The sequence below is a fragment of the Balaenoptera physalus genome (genome assembly GCF_965194825.1).
Source record: "Balaenoptera physalus genome assembly, chromosome: 13".
NCBI classification, from domain to species: domain Eukaryota; kingdom Metazoa; phylum Chordata; class Mammalia; order Artiodactyla; family Balaenopteridae; genus Balaenoptera; species Balaenoptera physalus.
The window spans coordinates 8,129,314-8,148,128 of NC_138892.1; the positions used below are offsets into that span (position 1 = coordinate 8,129,314).

The following is an 18,815-nucleotide window of genomic DNA, read 5'->3' on the forward strand; positions in this document are numbered from 1 at the left end:
TAATTGACAAAACTGTAAGATATTTAAAGTGTACATGTGATGATTTGATACACCTATGCATTGTGAAAAGATGTCCCCCATCTAGTTAACTGACACATCCATCAACTCACATATTTATCTTCTTTTTTTTTTTTTTTGGTGAGAACATTTAAGTTCTATTCTCTTAGCAAATTTCAATTATAAAATACAATGTTATCAAGTATATTCACCATGTTAATACGTTTGATCCTTGAGTCAATCTAATCCATTGGTTTTCCCCCTTCTATGACTGCTAAGATTATCTCAAGTTTGCTATCATGATTTTGTGACAGTAGTTAATGAATACTCTGTAAAATAAAATACTTCGTAAAACAAAATGTCACATTTAAAGCTATAAACTCTAGATTTGAAAATAACACACACATACACGCACAAACCAAACACTCTTACGTTGTTTTATAGTTTATTTTTTAAATGACAGTAACAAATGGTCTTCCCTTGTTGGGGAATGATGTATCTACTTTCAGTCAATAGGGTCTTAAAAAGTAACAGCATTTTGTCCAAATTGAACTTACATAATTGCACAAAAGTCATACAAGGCATTAAGAAATGCTCACAAAGACTGCAGTTCTCTCAGCTTCTCATGAAGCACACCCCAAGAGGCCTTGGTTTCAGTGGGGACCCCTGATCTGAATAATACTGATGCTTACCCCAAGTTCCTCAGTGACACGTAGGCAGAGGTGAAAGGAGCCAGGAAGACAAACGTGCTTTGTGACAGTGGAATTCTGCTTTACAATTAGGGTTTAATGATGTATTCACTTTCTCATATTAGGATTATTAAACACTTCAGCTTGAAGTATATTTGTCCAGGCTTAAAACTTAACCCTATCAGCTTAAGTTTTGGGATACAGATCCCACTTCAGGAAACTAAAATTAAAAACAAACAAACAAAAAAAAACCACACCGTAAAAACCTCTTCCAAGCAAGATCCTTTATGCTGCCACCATCCTGCGCCCTCACTTAGTTTCTAACATACAATCACAAATAAGTTACATTATTATTGATCATATGCCAGTTGAGGGATGGTAGACAGAGTCTCACTCAAAGCCCAACTCTTGTTTTACTGACAGCAGTTACTGGAAACACTGTTACAAAGGACTCTGAGGTCACAGCTGGGACTGGTGGGACAGCCACTGTGCAGTACATGTGACGTGACGTGGACACAGGACAGGGAGAGGCAGCACTCATGCATCATATCTGCATCTGTTATTAAGAAAGCTACGGAGGACGCTGGTTATGTCTGTTTTGAAAAACATAACAAAGCCCAAGTTTTCTATTTTAATGAGTTACAATGTCTTTATCTGGGGATTTAACTTATTTTATGGATCTTAAACCCAATTAAGATATAATGTCTATAGTAGGAGTTTTCCTTTTCTGACCTTACAAAAATTAATAAAAAAGATAACAATATTTTGAAAGAAGACACACAAAGAGAACTTTAAGTCACCATGAGAAGTACCTTCCTAACTTGGGTATGACTATGGGAAGAGGAGAGTTATTATTCTATTTCTACTGTTGTGTTTCAAATAAAAAACACAGTCCCAGTTTAATTATAGAGAAAAATAACAATTCCTGAAATAAAACCATAAAAGTACGTGGCAGAGGCCATCTAGATATACTTCTTGCCTTTAGATTATTGTTAATATTTTAGCTGTATCTCTTCAATTCAGGGAGAAAAATTCCAGTGTAACATTTGAAGCATTTTTTAAAAATTAAGGTTTTCATTAGGAGAGCTTGGTGTATATATGAAGTATTTATTATACTGAAACAAGGAGGGAAATGTGGGGCATGTCTGTGGTAAGGCTAAGAATTAATGAGATTCTGGCACTGTGCACAATTATCTGCTCAACCAATCCTGGATAGATCAGACAGTCCCTAAACCGCTGCTCTGAGATGTTCACTGTGTCACTTCTTGAAGGTTCTGAGAGTCTGATGCAAATGTTAGCTGCTGTGGTTAATCGGGGACTCAAAGGACAATATGCCTGGGTCAGGGACTATAAATCACCAGAAGAATTCCACAACGGCCGTTCTACGTGTGACTTGCAACACCTGTAGGACTTGCCAGGAATCCAGCCGGAAGAAGTCAGTTTCATGTCCAAGTAGGCTGCTATTCATAAGAGCCGCCTAAGCTTTTAGCTAGAAAGTTGAAGACTATAGAAAATGATTTATAGGAAGAAAAGGAAATTCCTTATTCCAGGATTGTAAGTGAACATAGGAAACCCAATTCCAGAAAAAGGTTGTTGAGGCCATACAGGCCAAGGGAGTGAGAAGCCAGAATTGTGGGCTTCTTTTCAGTCCCCTCTTAGAAAGTCACAAGCACAGGACTGAGAAGTTGGAGGCGGGTGAGGAGGGCAGGCGTGGGGATGATGACTCCAGCTGTGCAGCCATCCATCCCCACAGCTGCTGAGCAAAGCCAAGCATTTGCAGGTGAGCACCATCAGGGCACAATTTGTATCACTTTGGCTGCTAACATTATCTTTGTCTCCTGATGAAGTCACTGCCTGTCTGCTTTGGGCTCTGTACCTTGGGTTTCTCTGACAAGACGGGCAAACCTCTAGCACTGCAAGGAATGTTAATCTCCTAGCCTGTTCTTCCCTAATGCAAATATTTTCTTAAAATTTTTCGAATTTATGTTCTAACAGTCAGCATGTTTTATACATCTTGGGCTCATATGCAGGTTTAAAGGAGGTGAACACACTAGTTCTTAAAGCTTTCCCCTACGATAGAAGCTCCCAAATAACCTATCTGCAGCAGTCTAGCCCTGTCCACTTTGCAAACTGAGTTTTATATAATTGCATCCAACGCTGTGTCGAGGGAAACATGAGTCTTTACCAGTGTCCTTCCAGTGCTAACGTCCAAGGAAGGAAAGGATTACAGGGTGTTTACAGGTACTGAGTGGGTTGCATATTTTGTTTTTATTGGCACTAGAGGAAATCACAGAATGATAACTGGGGTGTCTCTCTGAATACTGGGTGCCATTCCTCTGACTTTAATAGGGTAAGTAGAGGATCTGACCTTGGCCAGGGAAGCAGCTTCAAGGGTGTGCTGAGGGTCAATGCATTAAGAATCTATAAAGAAAGCATGGATGTCTGGGAAAGGAATCATCTTTAGATTGAGAAGAGATGGATGGCGGTCTGGATCTATAGCAGACACATATACTTTTCTTTCTCTTTCATTTCCTTCCTTATCAAGAATCTAAACACCTTCCAGGTCCCAGGTAACCAAATAGCAAGAAAGGCTCAAAAATTTGTTCGATAGCTAGTGTTGCTGGAATCTGGACTGTGGCTGAATGGTGTGACTGTAGGACACCAGTGCCCTGAGGGCTCACGTGGCTCCAGTAGATACATGGGCTCCTGGATAGGTAGGCAGGTGTTATGGAAGGTACGTACTGGCCACCCACAATCACTGACGGGTGGTTTTCAGTGTAGGCAAAGACCTTGGTGATTGGCTCAAAATATATAGGCATTACACAAAAATCTTATGATATTAGGTGGATCTCAGGAAAAGTGCAGAAGGGGAAGGACCTGGAGAGAAGCAGAGAATTTTCTCCATGTGCTAACTGGGATGCGTGGACATATGTAACCAAGATCTTTCTTTACATCTTAAAACTAAACTTGTCAGAGTCATTAATTCTACAGAATTAATGTTACTAAAGTTGCAGTAACATACAATCCAAAAACTCAATTTCCCAGATTTCTAGCTACATAAAACAAGAAAGACCACATACACAATTACATACACTCATACAGCTGCTGCACTCCCCAGTGGAACACGTGTATAAATGTCCACACAGAGACCCCCAGAAAGCACATGTGCACAGAGGCCAACGTCCACCCCTTCTGAACCTGAGATGCATGTGGGCCACAATGAGGGTCAAGAGGCCCTACTGCATATCTGTTCGATGTCATTCATCTCTTTGGGACAATCTGCAGAAAGGATGAGAGGTGAGTCCTCAGTTACCACTACATCATCCTCAATTCGTACACCAAGACCACGGAACCTCTCAGGGGCATCTTTGTCATCCTCTGGAATATAAATACCTGAGAAGTAGAAAAAAGCAGAACATTCTACTCATAAATGGCAGTAACTGGATGATTTGGGGCAAGTAAGTTAACTTCTATAAAGTTGGGATCCTAACAGTACCTACCTAATAGAAATGTGGAGATTAAATGAGATAATATATATAAAAATGTCTGGTACATAAATGGTCAGTAAATGTTGCCTATCATTACTAGAACTATTATTATAGTTATTTTGTATATTAGACTACAAGATCTATACAACTACAATAATGTTGATCATGATTCTGTCACATTCTAATGGCTCAAATGGGCCACTAAAGTTACTTAATTTATGAGTATGTCAATATATGCTGGGACCCAGTAGATTATATAAATGCATTCTTTCTCTGCCTAACAGTCCCCTGGAAAAAGGGCACTTTGCTAAAATAAAGACTTAGGCATTTTAAAATGTATTTAAAAAACACTCACTTAGAGATTATTAGCCTCAACAACCAGAAGCTGCAGAAATACTCAAATAAGTCATAAATGTAACTGACGTGTACATGATGTAAAGAGGGAAAAAGGAGGACCTTAATGAACGTTTGAAAAATTCTAAGAGACCAAGGTTCCCTTTCTAATCATGAAGTCAGACAGACACCAGGTCTTTTCATATTAAAGAAACTGTAAACTTCCTTCTCTGTACTCACAGATGCTGTTCTGTGATAAGAAGAAAAAGACCAGCAAAGGAAAATGTAGTCAAAGTCTAAAGAAGCGCCAACTAGATTGGACTTAACGGTACGTAAGATCACAGACAGCAACATATGCTTGGACTTAAAGGGTGGCATAAAAGATGTGTCCCAACTATAACTTACATAATTTAGAGGTGAAAACACTTGAAATCTAAGATTGAGATCTGCTTTCATGATAGAAGCAGCATCGATGTTTAAAACTGACTGGTAATATCAATCTTCACACTCCACCACGGCCACCACTTTTCTACTGAATTCTGCCCAACATCCAGCATCATTCAAGCTGGAGAACCATTAGACTGCCAGCTCTCTCTGAAGCTTAGAAGAAAGGATCTGGATACTAAAAAGTGGAATAATGCAGGCAGTTCAATGCAGAGGAGCTGCAACTGAGAACATGGGGAGTCTGAGTGTCTCTGCAGAAAAGCGCCAGGGGCTTCACAAGTGTCAGCAGCCCACCAAGATGGCGGGAAGGACTAGTACAAACTGGCCCTGGCAAAGGCAGGGTTAAAAAAAGATTTATTTCTTAATATCTACTGATCGAAAGTATTCCCCTCTGTTGTTTATTGGAGAAGTCAAATTAAACAAATTGTGTGATGTGAAATAAAAAAGCTCAAGAAAAATCTAAAATAAAGTTCCCTTCTACACTGGAGAGATTCATTTTCCTGTCTCTTCTAATTTAATTACATTCGTTCAGGTAAAAATAAAGTGTTTACCTTTCTAGCTAACACTAGAATTACATGTCCCAAGGGATCAGAGGCTGCTAGCACCTCCCCTTACCTGGCTCCACTGTGATTACCATACCAGGCTGCAGAGGGAGGGAGCGGGGCATGTCTGGAGTGTCGTGAACATCCATCCCGAGGTAATGGCCAACATGATGCGGGCAGTATTTTCGAGCAGCCTGGAAAAGATATTACCTCAGTGTTATTAGAGCAATGACCCCTTAAGGGGAAAGTTGGGCATATATAACGCCGTGAGATATGTGTTAATACTGCCTCCTGCCCCCAGTTCTGCCACTTGTTTCACCTATCCTCGGGCTAATGCTTAAGAGACTTGAAAACTGCCACCTCTTGTACGCAATTCTGCCAACAGCATTCTAACTAATCCACATTTCTATTCTTACAATTTAATATACTACACACATGCTAACTAGGGTAAGCCCAGTAATGACTATGGCAAATGAAAATCTCTTTTCTTGGGGGAGGGAAGATAATTATGTTAGAATAGTTCTCTTTTCAATGTTCGCATGTCCCTCTTAGGAAGGCTACTCTGGAGACCCTAAGTATCTCACAGCAACTTGTGGAGTAGGTATGAAACACCATGTAACACAGTAATTATGAGGCATTTACTAGCTTGGATATTTCTATCTGTTGATTAAAGATCTGTTGGCATGAACAGGAGGAATTTATAGCTTTTTTCCTATTGATAAAAGAAACCCTGGCAGCCTAAACTTGGAGCTAGGAGATGCCTTACTGGTCTGTTTCGTTTGACCACCTGGCATGGTCACATGCCATTTTATTTAAAGCTGAGGCTTTAAATTTCTATTGAACACCATCACATTTTGGATGCAGATGAAATTCACTAAACATGGCAACTGAGGATATTGTTAAAAGTCTCAACAATGTTACTGAAGCAAGAAACACCCTCCCCTTCGACCCCTACCTTTTCAAAATCACTACAAAAGAATTAAGAGTTAACCTCTCCTCCGTTTTATGTCCTCTTCCACCCTGTCTGTACCAGACTTCATTTTGTTTTCTGAAGACTGAGCTAGTTACACAGTATGCAATGAACCAGATGTGCTGCCATCTTCTGGTAGAAATAAGTACTGTACCTTTTGTTTTAATCCATGTTCAAAAAAAGTCCCTCTTACTGGTGAAGAATCACAAACACCATTTCTAAATCTAATTAGCTTTACATAGGATAAAAACTAAGCAGCATGTCAGGTATTCTTAAGAAATGGGGCCAAAGGAAGTGAAGTACCTTGAAGGCATTATTTTCCTTAATGTTCTTCATGATCCCCAACTCTTTAAGCTTCTGTCCTATCAGTGTTAGCATCATGCTGTAGATGTTATCCAAGCTTGTTCCAGGGGAGCAGAGGGTCAGACAATCTTTCTGGACTTCTAGAACAGCTTCATAGAGTTCTGCCTGAGGTGCCGTGAACCTGGGGACAGGAAAACCCAAGAACTTGAATTTGGAACTCTCTGATATTGTAGGAAGTTTGCTTCTAAGTTTGATTAGAAAAACTCCAAGGCAATGAAGATGGGGCATTGTTGATATTTAGTCAGTACCAGTATATCATTAATGACAGGACCTCAATCATGCCTAGATGCTCAACAGGAAGAGCAATGACCCTTCAAGCTGGGGCAGCAACAACAATCTCTCCTTCAAACGGTCAGCTGACAGACACGGGGTGAGGCTAAAAGATGCACCCAGCCATGGGCTTCCCTGGTGGTGCAGGGGTTGAGAATCTGCCTGCCAGTGCAGGGGACACGGGTTCAAGCCCTGGTCTGGGAAGATCCCACATGCCGCGGAGCAACTAGGCCTGTGAGCCACAACTACTGAGCCTGTGCATCTGGAGCCTGTGCTCCGTGACAAGAGAGGCCGCGATAGTGAGAGGCCTGCGCACTGCGATGAAGAGTGGCCCCCGCTCGCCGCAACTAGAGAAAACCCTCACATAGAAACGAAGACCCAACACAGCCAAAAATAAATAAATAAATTAATTAATAAAAATGACAGACTTAAAAAAAAAAAAAAAAGATGCACCCAGCCATGAATGCAGTCAGAGGGCCAGATCAGGTTTACTCTTGATCCTCTCCATTTTTTTTTTTACCATTAAAAAAACACAAACAAAAACAACAGAGCCTAAGGATCCACTTATAGGCAAAGCAGATGTCATGGGATAAACTAATCAATACTTTGGCTATGGGACTTACCTGGTGGCGCAGTGGTTAAGAATCCACCTGCCAATGCATGGGACACGGGTTTGAACCTGGTCCGTGAAGAGCCCACATGCCGCGGAGCAATTAAACCCATGTGCCACAACTACTGAGCCTGCGCTCTAGAGCCCGCAAGCCACAACTACTGAGTCTGCGTGCCGCAACTACTGAAGCCCATGCACCTAGAGCCCATGCTCCGCAACAAGAGAAGCCACCGCAAATGAGAAGCCCGAGCACCGCAATGAAGATTAGCTCCTGCTCGCCGCAACTAGAGAAAACCCGCACGCAGCCACCTGAAGACCCAACGCAGCCAAAAATAAAGTAAAATACATTAATTTATAAAATAAATAAATAAAATGTATTTGTTTTAAAAAAAAATACTTTGGCTACTAATAACTTACTAGTTTCCAAGTGTCCTTAGTATAATAATTTCTTCATCAATAATGGGGAAAAATGAGGGAAAAAAACCAAGCTGGGGTGGTATATGATATGTGTTTTTAATACATTAAAAAAAAAATTAACTTATTTTATTTTTGGCTGCATTGGGTCTTCGTTGCTGCATGTGGGCTTTCTCTAAGTTGCGGCAAATGGGGGCTACTCTTCACTGTGGTGTGTGGGCTTCTCACTGCGTAGCTTCTCTTGCTGCGGAGCACGGGCTCTAGGCGCTTGGGCTCAGTAGTTGTGGCACACGGGCTTAGTTGCTCCGCGGCATGTGGGATCTTCCCAGACCAGGGCTCGAACCCATGTCCTCTGCATTGGCAGGCGGATTCTTAACCACTGCGCCACCAGGGAAGTCCCTATACATTGTTGATGGAATTGTAAATTAGTACAGCCAGTTAAATCAAAGGCCTTAAAGGTGCTCATAAAATTTAAGTTTGTAATTCTGCTCTAAGAAGCCATCCTGACAAAATATTTGAAATTCAAACAAAGCTGAATATACAAAAATGTTCACTGTGATTTTAAAAATAATTATAATAGATACAATCTAAATGTCCCCTAATAAGAATGGTTAAAGTCAGCAAGGTAATGCTATAATGAAAACCTACACACCCATCTCCCAGGTTCAGCCATCATCAGCACTGTTATGTTTGTATCACTGATGAGTATAACCATGCTCCACCCCATCTCAGTATTACTAAACATTTTTTAACAATTCTTTTTCTAATGTAAATTTTATGTACACTGAAATGTACAAATCTGAGCTCTAGAATTCTGACAAATGGATGTGCTGATGGTGATGAAGCTGGGGACACTGAACCCCTAAGTTCTGCTGAGTCATCTTCGCTAGGAGAAGCAGCCCTTCTACCCCTGTCTGAGGAGGTCAACCCTGTTTTGACTGAGAACCTACAGGTATCTCCCCAGAGGCAGCTGCCTTGGTAGTTGCTTCTAGACCCACAACTAGACGTTACTCCCAGCAGGTCCCAAAAAGTTTAGGTACAAAGTGACCCATGACGAGATGCGCTATAATCCAAAAAGAACTGCACGATTTTTCCTATTTATATAGACAAAAATCTGGGAATATGTATAGAAATGGATGTTCATGTGTTGGCTAAGGGTGGAAGGAACATAAAGTTGGATCAGGCTGAATTTATTGATAGGGGTCCACTAAGGAGAGATTCTGGATTCAATGCTGAAGCTTGAGGGCTCAGAAAGGTTCTAACGGTTTATTTGGTTGGTTGGCTGAAACATGGATCTAAAGGTAGCCTGAACTAAATGAATTCAAATACCAGAACTACTTGGCTATGTTGGAGAAAGAATTCTGCCTCAAGACTGCAACATCAACTTTTGCTTGAGTTTCCAGCCTGCAGTTCTGCCCTCCGAAATTCAGAAATGCCAATCCCCATGATCACATGAGCCAGTTCTTTAAAATCAATCGATCATCAACCAACCTACCTACCTACATATGCATACATACATAATATATCCCACTGGCTGTTTCTCTGGAGAACTCTGATCCAGATCCATATCCTATGACACAGAACATTGCCATCCCCCTCGTGGAAGTTCCTCATGTCTATTTCTAATCAATACCCCCACCTCGAGAGGGAAACACTGTTCTGATTATTTTCACCTTAGTTTTGCCTATTCTAGCATGTCATATAAATGGAATTAGACAATATGCACTCTTTTGTGTTGAACTTCTTTCATTAAGAATAATGTCCATGGTGTTATTTTGATCAGTAGTTTGTTCCCTGTTTATTGCTGAGTGGTATTCCCTTGTATGAATAGTCCACAATTTGTGTATTAATTCTCTTGCTGATGGACATTTAGGTCATTTCCAGTTTTTGGCTACTGTGAATAAAACTGTTATGAATATTCTTGTACAAGTCTTTTTGTTCCCGTTGCACTGCACCACTGCCAACACTTGGTATGGTTGGTCTCTTTAATTTCAGCCATTCTAGTGGATGTGCAGAGGTTTAACATGGCTTTTCCTCAATGACTAACAATGATGAATACACATAGTTGTTCACATATTATCTTATTTTATTTTATTTTTTTTAAATGTTAAATGGAGCATTTAGGGGAAGAACATATGTTGTTACTATTCTTGCAAATTTTCGGAGGTTTCAAAGTAGGTTTTTTTGTTTGTTTTTTTAACTTTTGGGTTTTATTTATTTATTTATTTATGGCTGTGTTGGGTCTTCGTTTCTGTGCGAGGGCTTTCTCTAGTTGTGGCAGGTGGGGGCCACTCTTCATCGTGGTGTGCGGGCCTCTCACTATCGCGGCCTCTCTTGTTGCGGGGCACAGGCTGCAGACGCGCAGGCTCAGTAATTGTGGCTCACGGGCCTAGTTGCTCCGCGGCACGTGGAATCTTCCCAGACCAGGGCTCGAACCCGTGTCCCCTGCATTGGCAGGCAGATTCTCAACCACTGCACCACCAGGGAAGCCCCACATATTATCTTATTATCCTTTTGATATCTGTAGGGTTTACAGTGATATCCTCTTTCCTAATCACACAGCTCCAGCAGATTCATGGGAGTAATGTTCCTTAAGTTCGCACCTAATGATTGATCTGTACCCTTTCTGGCTGAAAGTTTCTTTTGCTGCAGATAAAATCTTTGGCTCACACTTTTGTTCTCTGAGCATCTTCAATACGTTATGCTATTTTCTTCTTTCATAAAGCTTGGCTTTTGAAAAGTCTGATAACAGTCTAGTTTCCTTTCCTTCATAAATAGTGTGCTCTTTTTTTCTAGATCCCCAAAAGAATTTTTCTTTTCCTTGCAGGTTCAGAATTTTACTAGACTATGTCTTGGTGTTGTTTTTTTCTGGGCTGATATTCTCAGGTACGTAGTGTGTTCTGTCTAAGGTAGTTTCAATTTTCTTTTTTCAGGAAAATTTTAAATTATAGTTTTTAGTATTTGTTCTGTTCCCTTGCTTTGGTTTTCTTCTTCAGGGCTTCCTTCATGTGTATGTTCTAACTCTTTGCCTATTTTTTAAAAATTTTTAAAATTTTTGGCTGTGTTGGGTCTTCATTGCTGCGCACAGGCTTTCTCTAGTTGCAGCGAGCGGGGGCTACTCTTCGTTGCGATGTGTGGGCTTCTCATTTGCGGTGGCTTCTCTTGTTGCGGAGCACGGTCTCTAGGTGTGCAGGCTTCAGTAGTTGTGGCACTCAAGCTCAGTAGTTGTGGCTCGTGGGCTTTAGAGAACAGGCTCAGTAGTTGTGGCACACGGGCTTGGTTGCTCCGTGGCATGTAGGATCTTCCCAGACCAGGGCTCGAACCCGTGTCCCCTGCATTGGCAGGCAGATTCTTAACCACTGCGCCACCAGGGAAGCCCCTGAAGTGATTTTAAATTTATTTCTAATTCTTTTCTGAGTTTGTCACTTTATTACCAAGATTTTCTAATTCTGATATATGTTGTTTTTTCATGTTTTGAATGATTTGCTTTAAAAATTTTTAGCTTGTTTTAAAACAAAAGGGCATTGTTTTGATCTATTTTGTAGTCATGTCTTTCTGGCATGCTTTCATTTCTGTAGGGATGTTATTCTGCTCCTTATTCTCCTTTTGCTTTTAATAACTTTTTATGAGATTTAACCTAGAAGCTTTTTTTTTTTTGGCCGTGTTGAGCAGCATGTGGGGTCTTATTTCCCTGACCAGGGATCAAACCTGCGCCCCCTACAGTGGAAGCATGGAGTCTTAACCACTGGACCTCCAGGGAAGTCCCCTAGATGCTTTTTTAATTGCTTATTTTATACGAAATTAATTTCCTTTACTTTTAGAATAAGGCAGGATTTATAAAAGATTTAACTTCAGAGTGTAATCTTCTGTTGTTTTGGTGTAGTGGTAAAAAATAAGGCAGCTGGGGCTTCCCTGGTGGTGCAGTGGTTGAGAATCTGCCTGCCAATGCAGGGAACACGGGTTCGAGCCCTGGCCTGGGAAGATCCCACGTGCCGTGGAGCAGCTGGGCCCGTGAGCCACAATTACTGAGCCTGCGCGTCTGGAGCCTGTGCTCCTCAACAAGAGAGGCCGCGATAGTGAGAGGCCTGCGCACCGCGATGAAGAGCGGCCCCCGCTTGCCACAACTGGGGAGAGCCCTCGCAAAGAAACGAAGACCCAACACAGCCATAAATAAATAAATAAATAAAAACAAATACTTAAAAAAAAAAAAATAAGGCAGCTTGTTTCAGATCTTTCCTGGTTTAGTTCCTCTCCCTCACTTTGGTTTTATTTATTTATTTATTGGGCTGCACTGCATGGCCCTCGGGATCTTTTCCCCTGACCAGGGATTGAACCCGGGCCACGGCAGTGAAAGTGCCAAGTCCTAACTACTGGACTGCCAGGGGACTCCCTTTCCCCCCTCTTTGATTTGGATCATCTCATTCCTTCCTCTCTTTAGTTCCTAACCTGCTCAATTTCTGTTCTACTTCCAGCAGTTTCTCTTAAGTGTGAGCCCCTGTCCTAGAAGGGAGCCCAGCACCTTCAGACTTTCTTGGGCCACTGGATTGGCAAATCCTTCCCGTTTTCAGCTTCTGTTCTGAAATTGGCTCATCATCCTGACTGTGAATAGCTGTTGGTTATTTTGGGGTTCTCCTGTTTTCAGGTCTGTCAGTTAGCCTCCCCCACCATTGCTGCTTCCTTCTCCTTCCACACAGATACTGATACCACCCAGGTCTTGTGGTTGTACACAGTGTGTTCATAACTGTTTGTATTTTGAGATTTTAGTGATATCCCATTACCTGGTGTTTGGGGTACCAGTCACTACCTAGTTGTTCTATTCTTATTTGAAAATTCGGAAAGACTGAAAAACTATTATTTGCTGCCATCTCTCCAGAATCCCTGATTCTTTTTATAGTTTTTGGTTTCTTACTGAGATTCTCTATCTGTTCACACATTACACTTATATCGTCCTTTAACTCCTTGAGCACAGCTATTGTTAGCTGCCTTAAAGTCCTCATCTGCTAATTGTAACATTAGGGTTATTTAGGATCTGTTTTTATTGACTATATTTTTCTTGATTATGGGTCACATTTTCCTGATTCTTCTTATGTCTAGTGATTTTTTAAAATGAACAGTAGAAATTATGAATGATACAATGTAGAGATTCTAAAATTCTGTTATGTTCTTCTGAAGAGTGATTTTGTTAACTTGGCTGGATTCAAACTGCAAGCTCTGCTCTTAGTGGGAAGCAACTAAAATCTCTGTTCAGTCCATTCAAATTCTGGCTGCCAGTATTTTGCTGAGCCTCCTGGGATCTCGCCCTAGAATATAATGTAGTGATCAGCCAAGGATTTTGGAATATTTTATATGCAAATTTTGGACCTCACCCTTTTTTGCAGTACCCTCTCTTTCAGGATTTCCCATCTTTCTGGTTCCTTGCTAGTATCTAATTCTGTCCTTTGACACCTTAGGCCAATAAGGCTGTGGCTTCTTGCTGCCCAAGCTGTGTGGATTGGGGAGTGCCCTCAAGCAAAAAACTCTAACCACTTACATCTAACCCATTATAGCTCTTCTTTCAAGGACAGACTTACGCTGCAGTTTCTGCAGGCTTTTAGGAAGCTCTCTAGTGCCTTCAAATACTTGTTTTTAATATTTTGTCCAGATTCTATAATCGTTATCTGTGGAGGGTTAATCTGGCCAAACTATTCTACCGTAACCTAAATATTATCTTTGTACTCAGAAAATAAAAACTTAAATTTGTTTTTAAAAAATGTGTGTGCACACATGTTAACTAGGTGTTTTTAGGTGCCTGATCCTTGATATGATGAATAAAACAGTCTTAGAAAATAATCAGGAGCTTTGTAAAGGCAGTTAATGTGAGCTAGAGGGAACCTGTATATTTCTTTAGTTCTTTATTCCAAATATATCCAAATTCTAACTCATACTCCTAAGAAGCAGTGGGATCTGTGGAAGCCCTACCTGCCATTGACAGGCCAGGTACGAGTGATGTCACTCACATAGCAAGAAGACTCACAACCTCCATCCAGCAGCACCATTTCCCCATCCTGGAACAAAAGTAAGACAGGTAAAAGAAGGTGACTTAATGACTGTCAGTTGTTTCTTCTTCTAATTTAAACTCTTCATGCCTTTCATTTTATAAAAAACAAAACAAAACAAAAACTCTACTTTAAAGGAGACTAATCTTCTCTGGTTCCTTCTCACAAGAAATAGCATCTAAGTTTTTCATATGAATTCACACTGGCTCAAGAAAGATGGCACTGTAGAATGGTTAAGTGCATTGGCTCTGGAACCAGAGTGCTTGGGTTTGAATTACTAGGTGTAAGCATTAGCATTTATGATTTATTAACATCATAAATATTACCATTATCACTATTAATTTAAAAAATCCTATATAGGTTGGTATCCAGGGCCTTTATTCAAGTATAATTACCTGTAACCATTTAACTTTAGAATATCACTTCCCCTTCTGCTCTCCATCAAAATACATGTGGGGGGAAAACAAACAAACCAACAACCCCCAAACAAAAACCAAACCAAAAAACCAAAAAACTTTGGGTACATCTCTCTTTTACTACTTGTCATGTTATACTGAAATTTTCTATTTATGCCCTTGAAGACAGGCCATATCTTAATCATATCTAAATAAGCACAGAACTTGGCACATAGTAGAATAATGGTCAAATAAGTACATGTATAATAATGGCAAGAATAATGAATGTGGTTTTTGTTTCTGGAAAAATGATAGAATAAATTTTAGATAACAACTAGATCCTGGACAAAAATATATTTTATGAAATGTTGACATTACATCATATAAGAGACATCTTAAAGACTTTTTTTCTTGTATAAAAACAACCCAGAACTGAAACTAGAGCTGAGTAGTGATAAGGTAAGTGTTACAGTATATAGGAAAGAAGGTGTTGCAAAGTGGGGAAGATGAAGTGGAGATTCCTGCGTTAACCCAGGACACTCACAGGGGATAATAGGGCCCCAGGTCATTAGGACCCACTTCACTTCTGGCAAAAGCATACGCAAATAACATTTAGAGGAAATAGCGCCCAAATTTGGGATTGCATAATTTCCCAAAAATAACAACAAGCAAATATGAGCTCACAACCAAAGGCTGTCAAGCACAGGAGGCAGTAGGTCACTGCGAGTGAGAGTCAGCAGGAACAACAAATACCAAATTTAGATCTTCCAGAATTCCACACAGTGGAGTTATCAGATACAGAATTGCTATTATGAAATGTTTAAAGGGATAAAAAATGGAATCACAAAGGATAACAAGCAACAAGAGACAATTGAGAATAAACTGTGGATTTGAAGGGAACCAAATGGAAATAAAAACAACTGCTGAAATAAAATACTCAGTGGATGGCTGAAGTAGTAGGTTAGACAAATGAAGAGAAAATTTAGTTTCCTGGAAGACAGACCTACCAAAATCCCCTAGAGTATGACACAGACAGACAAGGCAAATGTAAAATGAAAGAAACATTAGCTATTGAAAACAGAAAAGAGGTTTAACATACATCTAACTGAAGACCTTGAAGGAGTGAACAGAGAGAATGTAGGCGAGATGATATCTGAAGAAATAATGTCTGAGAATTTCCTAGAACTGATGAAGACATGAATCTACAGATTCAGGAAGCAGAGGTATCATAATGAGGACATGTAAAAATAGATTTGTATTTAGATATATAATAAAACTGAGAAATACCAAAGAAAAAGAAATCTTAATGCAGAAAAAGCAAAAAGAAACTTCATAAAGGAATGATAATTATTATACTTTAAAATCAGCAACACTGAAAGTCAGAAGAAAGGGGTATAATCTATTAAAATTGATGACTGAAAATAACTGTCAATCTAGGATGGTTTTCCTCAGCATAGCCATCTTTCAAGAATGAGAATGAAATAAAGATGTTTTGGCTAAACAAAAGTAGAAAAAGTTTATCAGCTACACACCTTCATCTAAAGGATGTTCTTCAGGTAGAAGGAAGGTGATCCCAGAAAGGCCATCTAAGATGCAAGAAGGAAAGATCAACATGCAGGTAAATCTAAACAAACTCTGTTAGAAGGGGGCTCTGCTTTGACCTGTTCCTGACAGCTAGATGTAGCCATGGTGAGCTGAGAGGCAGAACCACAGGGCAGCCTGCTGTCTCTGACTAGATCTCTGCCAGATGCCTACCAGCCAGTCCATGACAGAGTCCTTCCAGATGCCCCAACAGTCCTCTGCATTTCTCATGGCTTCTTGATGACCCTGCCCGCTAAGTTGAAAAGTTTCAGATAACTGAAGCCAGACTATGACCTAGAAGTTTTTGACTATTTTCTCTTATTTCTTATTTGGGTCACTTCATCTAATAATGGCAATATGTCTCTCTCCCTGTAAAGCTAGATTTGTGTTTATTCTCTAGTTTTTCAAGGATGAATACTATATTGTTTAGGAATAGGTACACTGGTGGTAAAACTATGAAGAAAAACAAAAAAAAATGGTTAAAACAAACGTCAAGATGGTAGGAGACAGAAAGGGAGATGTGCTTGAGATTGCCCAAGGGACTACTAAGGTATAAGCAATGATCTTCTTATCCTTGATGGTGAATACATGGTTGTTCATTTTCTCATTATTATTTTAAACAGCGCATTACATTTATTGTTTATAATATATGATAAATTTGTATTTAGAAATATAATAAAACTGAGAAATACCAAAGAAAAAGAAATCTTAATGCAGCAAAAGCAAAAAGAAACAGTGGAATATAATGAAAAAAACACATGGAATATAATGAAAGTGAAATATTAATCCTTAAATAATTATAATTAGAACAGAAGAAAGGATGAAAATTAATGAGTTTAGGGAATTCCCTGGTGGTCCAGTGGTTAGGACCCAGTGCTTTCACTGCAGGGGGCCCAGGTTTGACCCCTGGTCCGGGAACTAAGATCCCATAAGCTGTGTGGCACGGCCAGAAAAAAGAGTTTAGCATCTAATTTAGGAAGCTTAAAAAAAGAACAAGAGAATAAACACAAAGAGTAGAAGAGTGAAATTAACAAAGGCCAGGGCACAGTGTGATGAGATAATAAACAAAGACAAAATAGCATTAATGAGTACAGTTTTTTTTTTTTTACTATTTTTACTTATTTATTTTAAAAATTATTATTTATTTATTTATTTTATTTTTGGCTGCGTTGGGTCTTAGTTGCCATATGCGGGATCTTCACTGAGGCATGCGGGAGCGAAGTTGGTTTTAAAAGACTAATAAAAACCCACAAACCTCTGCTGAGATTTCTTTGCACAGATCTTAAGTATACAGAATTAAGTCTGTTTTGTCAAACGTATACACCCATGTAACCACACCCTCATGGCCTTACCCAGTCAACACCCCATCAGAAGCAACCACTGATCCGATTCCTATCACCATAGATTAGTTTTGCTTATTTCAGAACTTCATATAAATAAAATCATATAGTTTGTAATTTTCTTGTGTCTGGCTTATTTATTCAGCGTAATGCTTTTGAGATCATTCATGCTGTTGGCAGTGCTGTAGTTTGCTCCTTTTTATCTCAAGGATATACCACACGGTAATTTCCATATCTAATATCCTGGTTATGGGCCCCTGGACTATTATGAGTACACTTGCTATCAACATTCTTGTACAAGGCATTTTTTGGACATACGTTTTCATTTTTCTTGGAAAAATACATAAAAAGAAACTGCTGGTTCACAGAGAATATGTATGTTTACTTACTTACTTACTTAATTAATGAATTAATTAATTTAATTTTTTGGCTGTGTTGGGTCTTCGTTTCTGTGCGAGGGCTTTCTCTAGTTGCGGCAAGCGGGGGCCACTCTTCATCGCGGTGCGTGGGCCTCTCACTATCACGGCCTCTCTTGTTGCGGAGCACAGGCTTCAGACACGCAGGCTCAGTAGTTGTGGCACAGGGGTTTAGTTGCTCCGCGGCATATGGGATCTTCCCAGACCAGGGCTCGAACCCATGTCCCCTGCATTGGCAGGCAGATTCTCAACCACTGCACCACCAAGGAAGCCCTGTATGTCTACTTTTAAAGAAACTGTCTATTAAGATTTATTAGAAAAGGGACTTGCCTGGTGGTGCAGTGGTTAAGAATCCGCCTGCCAATGCAGGGGACACGGGTTCGAACCCTGGTCTGGGAAGATCCCACATGCTGTGGAGCAACTAAGCCCGTGAGCCACAACTACTGAGCCTGCGCTCTAGAGCCCACAAGCCACAACTACTGAGCCCTTGTGCCACAACTACTGAAGCCTGCGTGCCTAGAGTCTGTGCTCTGCAACAAGAGAAGCCACCGCAATGAGAAGCACGTGTATCACAACGAAGAGTAAGCCCTGCTCGCCACAACTAGAGAAAGCCCACACACAACAGCAAGGACCCAATGCAGCCAAAAATAAATAAATAAATAAATAAACAAACAAACAAAGATATCAAGAATGTAAAAAGGTACATACACGGAAAACAAAACAAACAAACAAAAAACAAAAGAAAAAAAAGAATGTAAAAGGGTACATTACTACAAACACAAAAGATTAAAATGTAAGATAATACTACGAGTAATTTTAAAAACTTAGACAAAATGGTACAAAAATATAATCTACCGAACTGTCTCAGGAAGAATGGAAATATAAATTGATAAAAACACTTCGGAAATGTCTGGCATTTTCTATGAAA

General features: G+C 40.0%; 1 protein-coding gene across 1 annotated transcript in view; it reads right to left on the bottom strand.

Moving 5' to 3' along the window:
- Nucleotides 1-425: 425 nt before the first annotated feature.
- The window catches only part of XPNPEP3 (X-prolyl aminopeptidase 3), a 62,509-nt gene continuing 44,119 nt past the window's right edge, over nt 426-18,815 (bottom strand). The window contains exons 7-10 of the mRNA XM_082420617.1: nt 14,079-14,164; nt 6,767-6,947; nt 5,567-5,687; nt 426-4,079 (exon numbers count right to left, since the gene is read on the bottom strand). Coding sequence (XP_082276743.1) covers nt 3,913-4,079; nt 5,567-5,687; nt 6,767-6,947; nt 14,079-14,164 — 555 coding nt within the window. The 3' untranslated portion in view covers nt 426-3,912. The remainder of the gene's footprint in view (nt 4,080-5,566; nt 5,688-6,766; nt 6,948-14,078; nt 14,165-18,815) is intronic.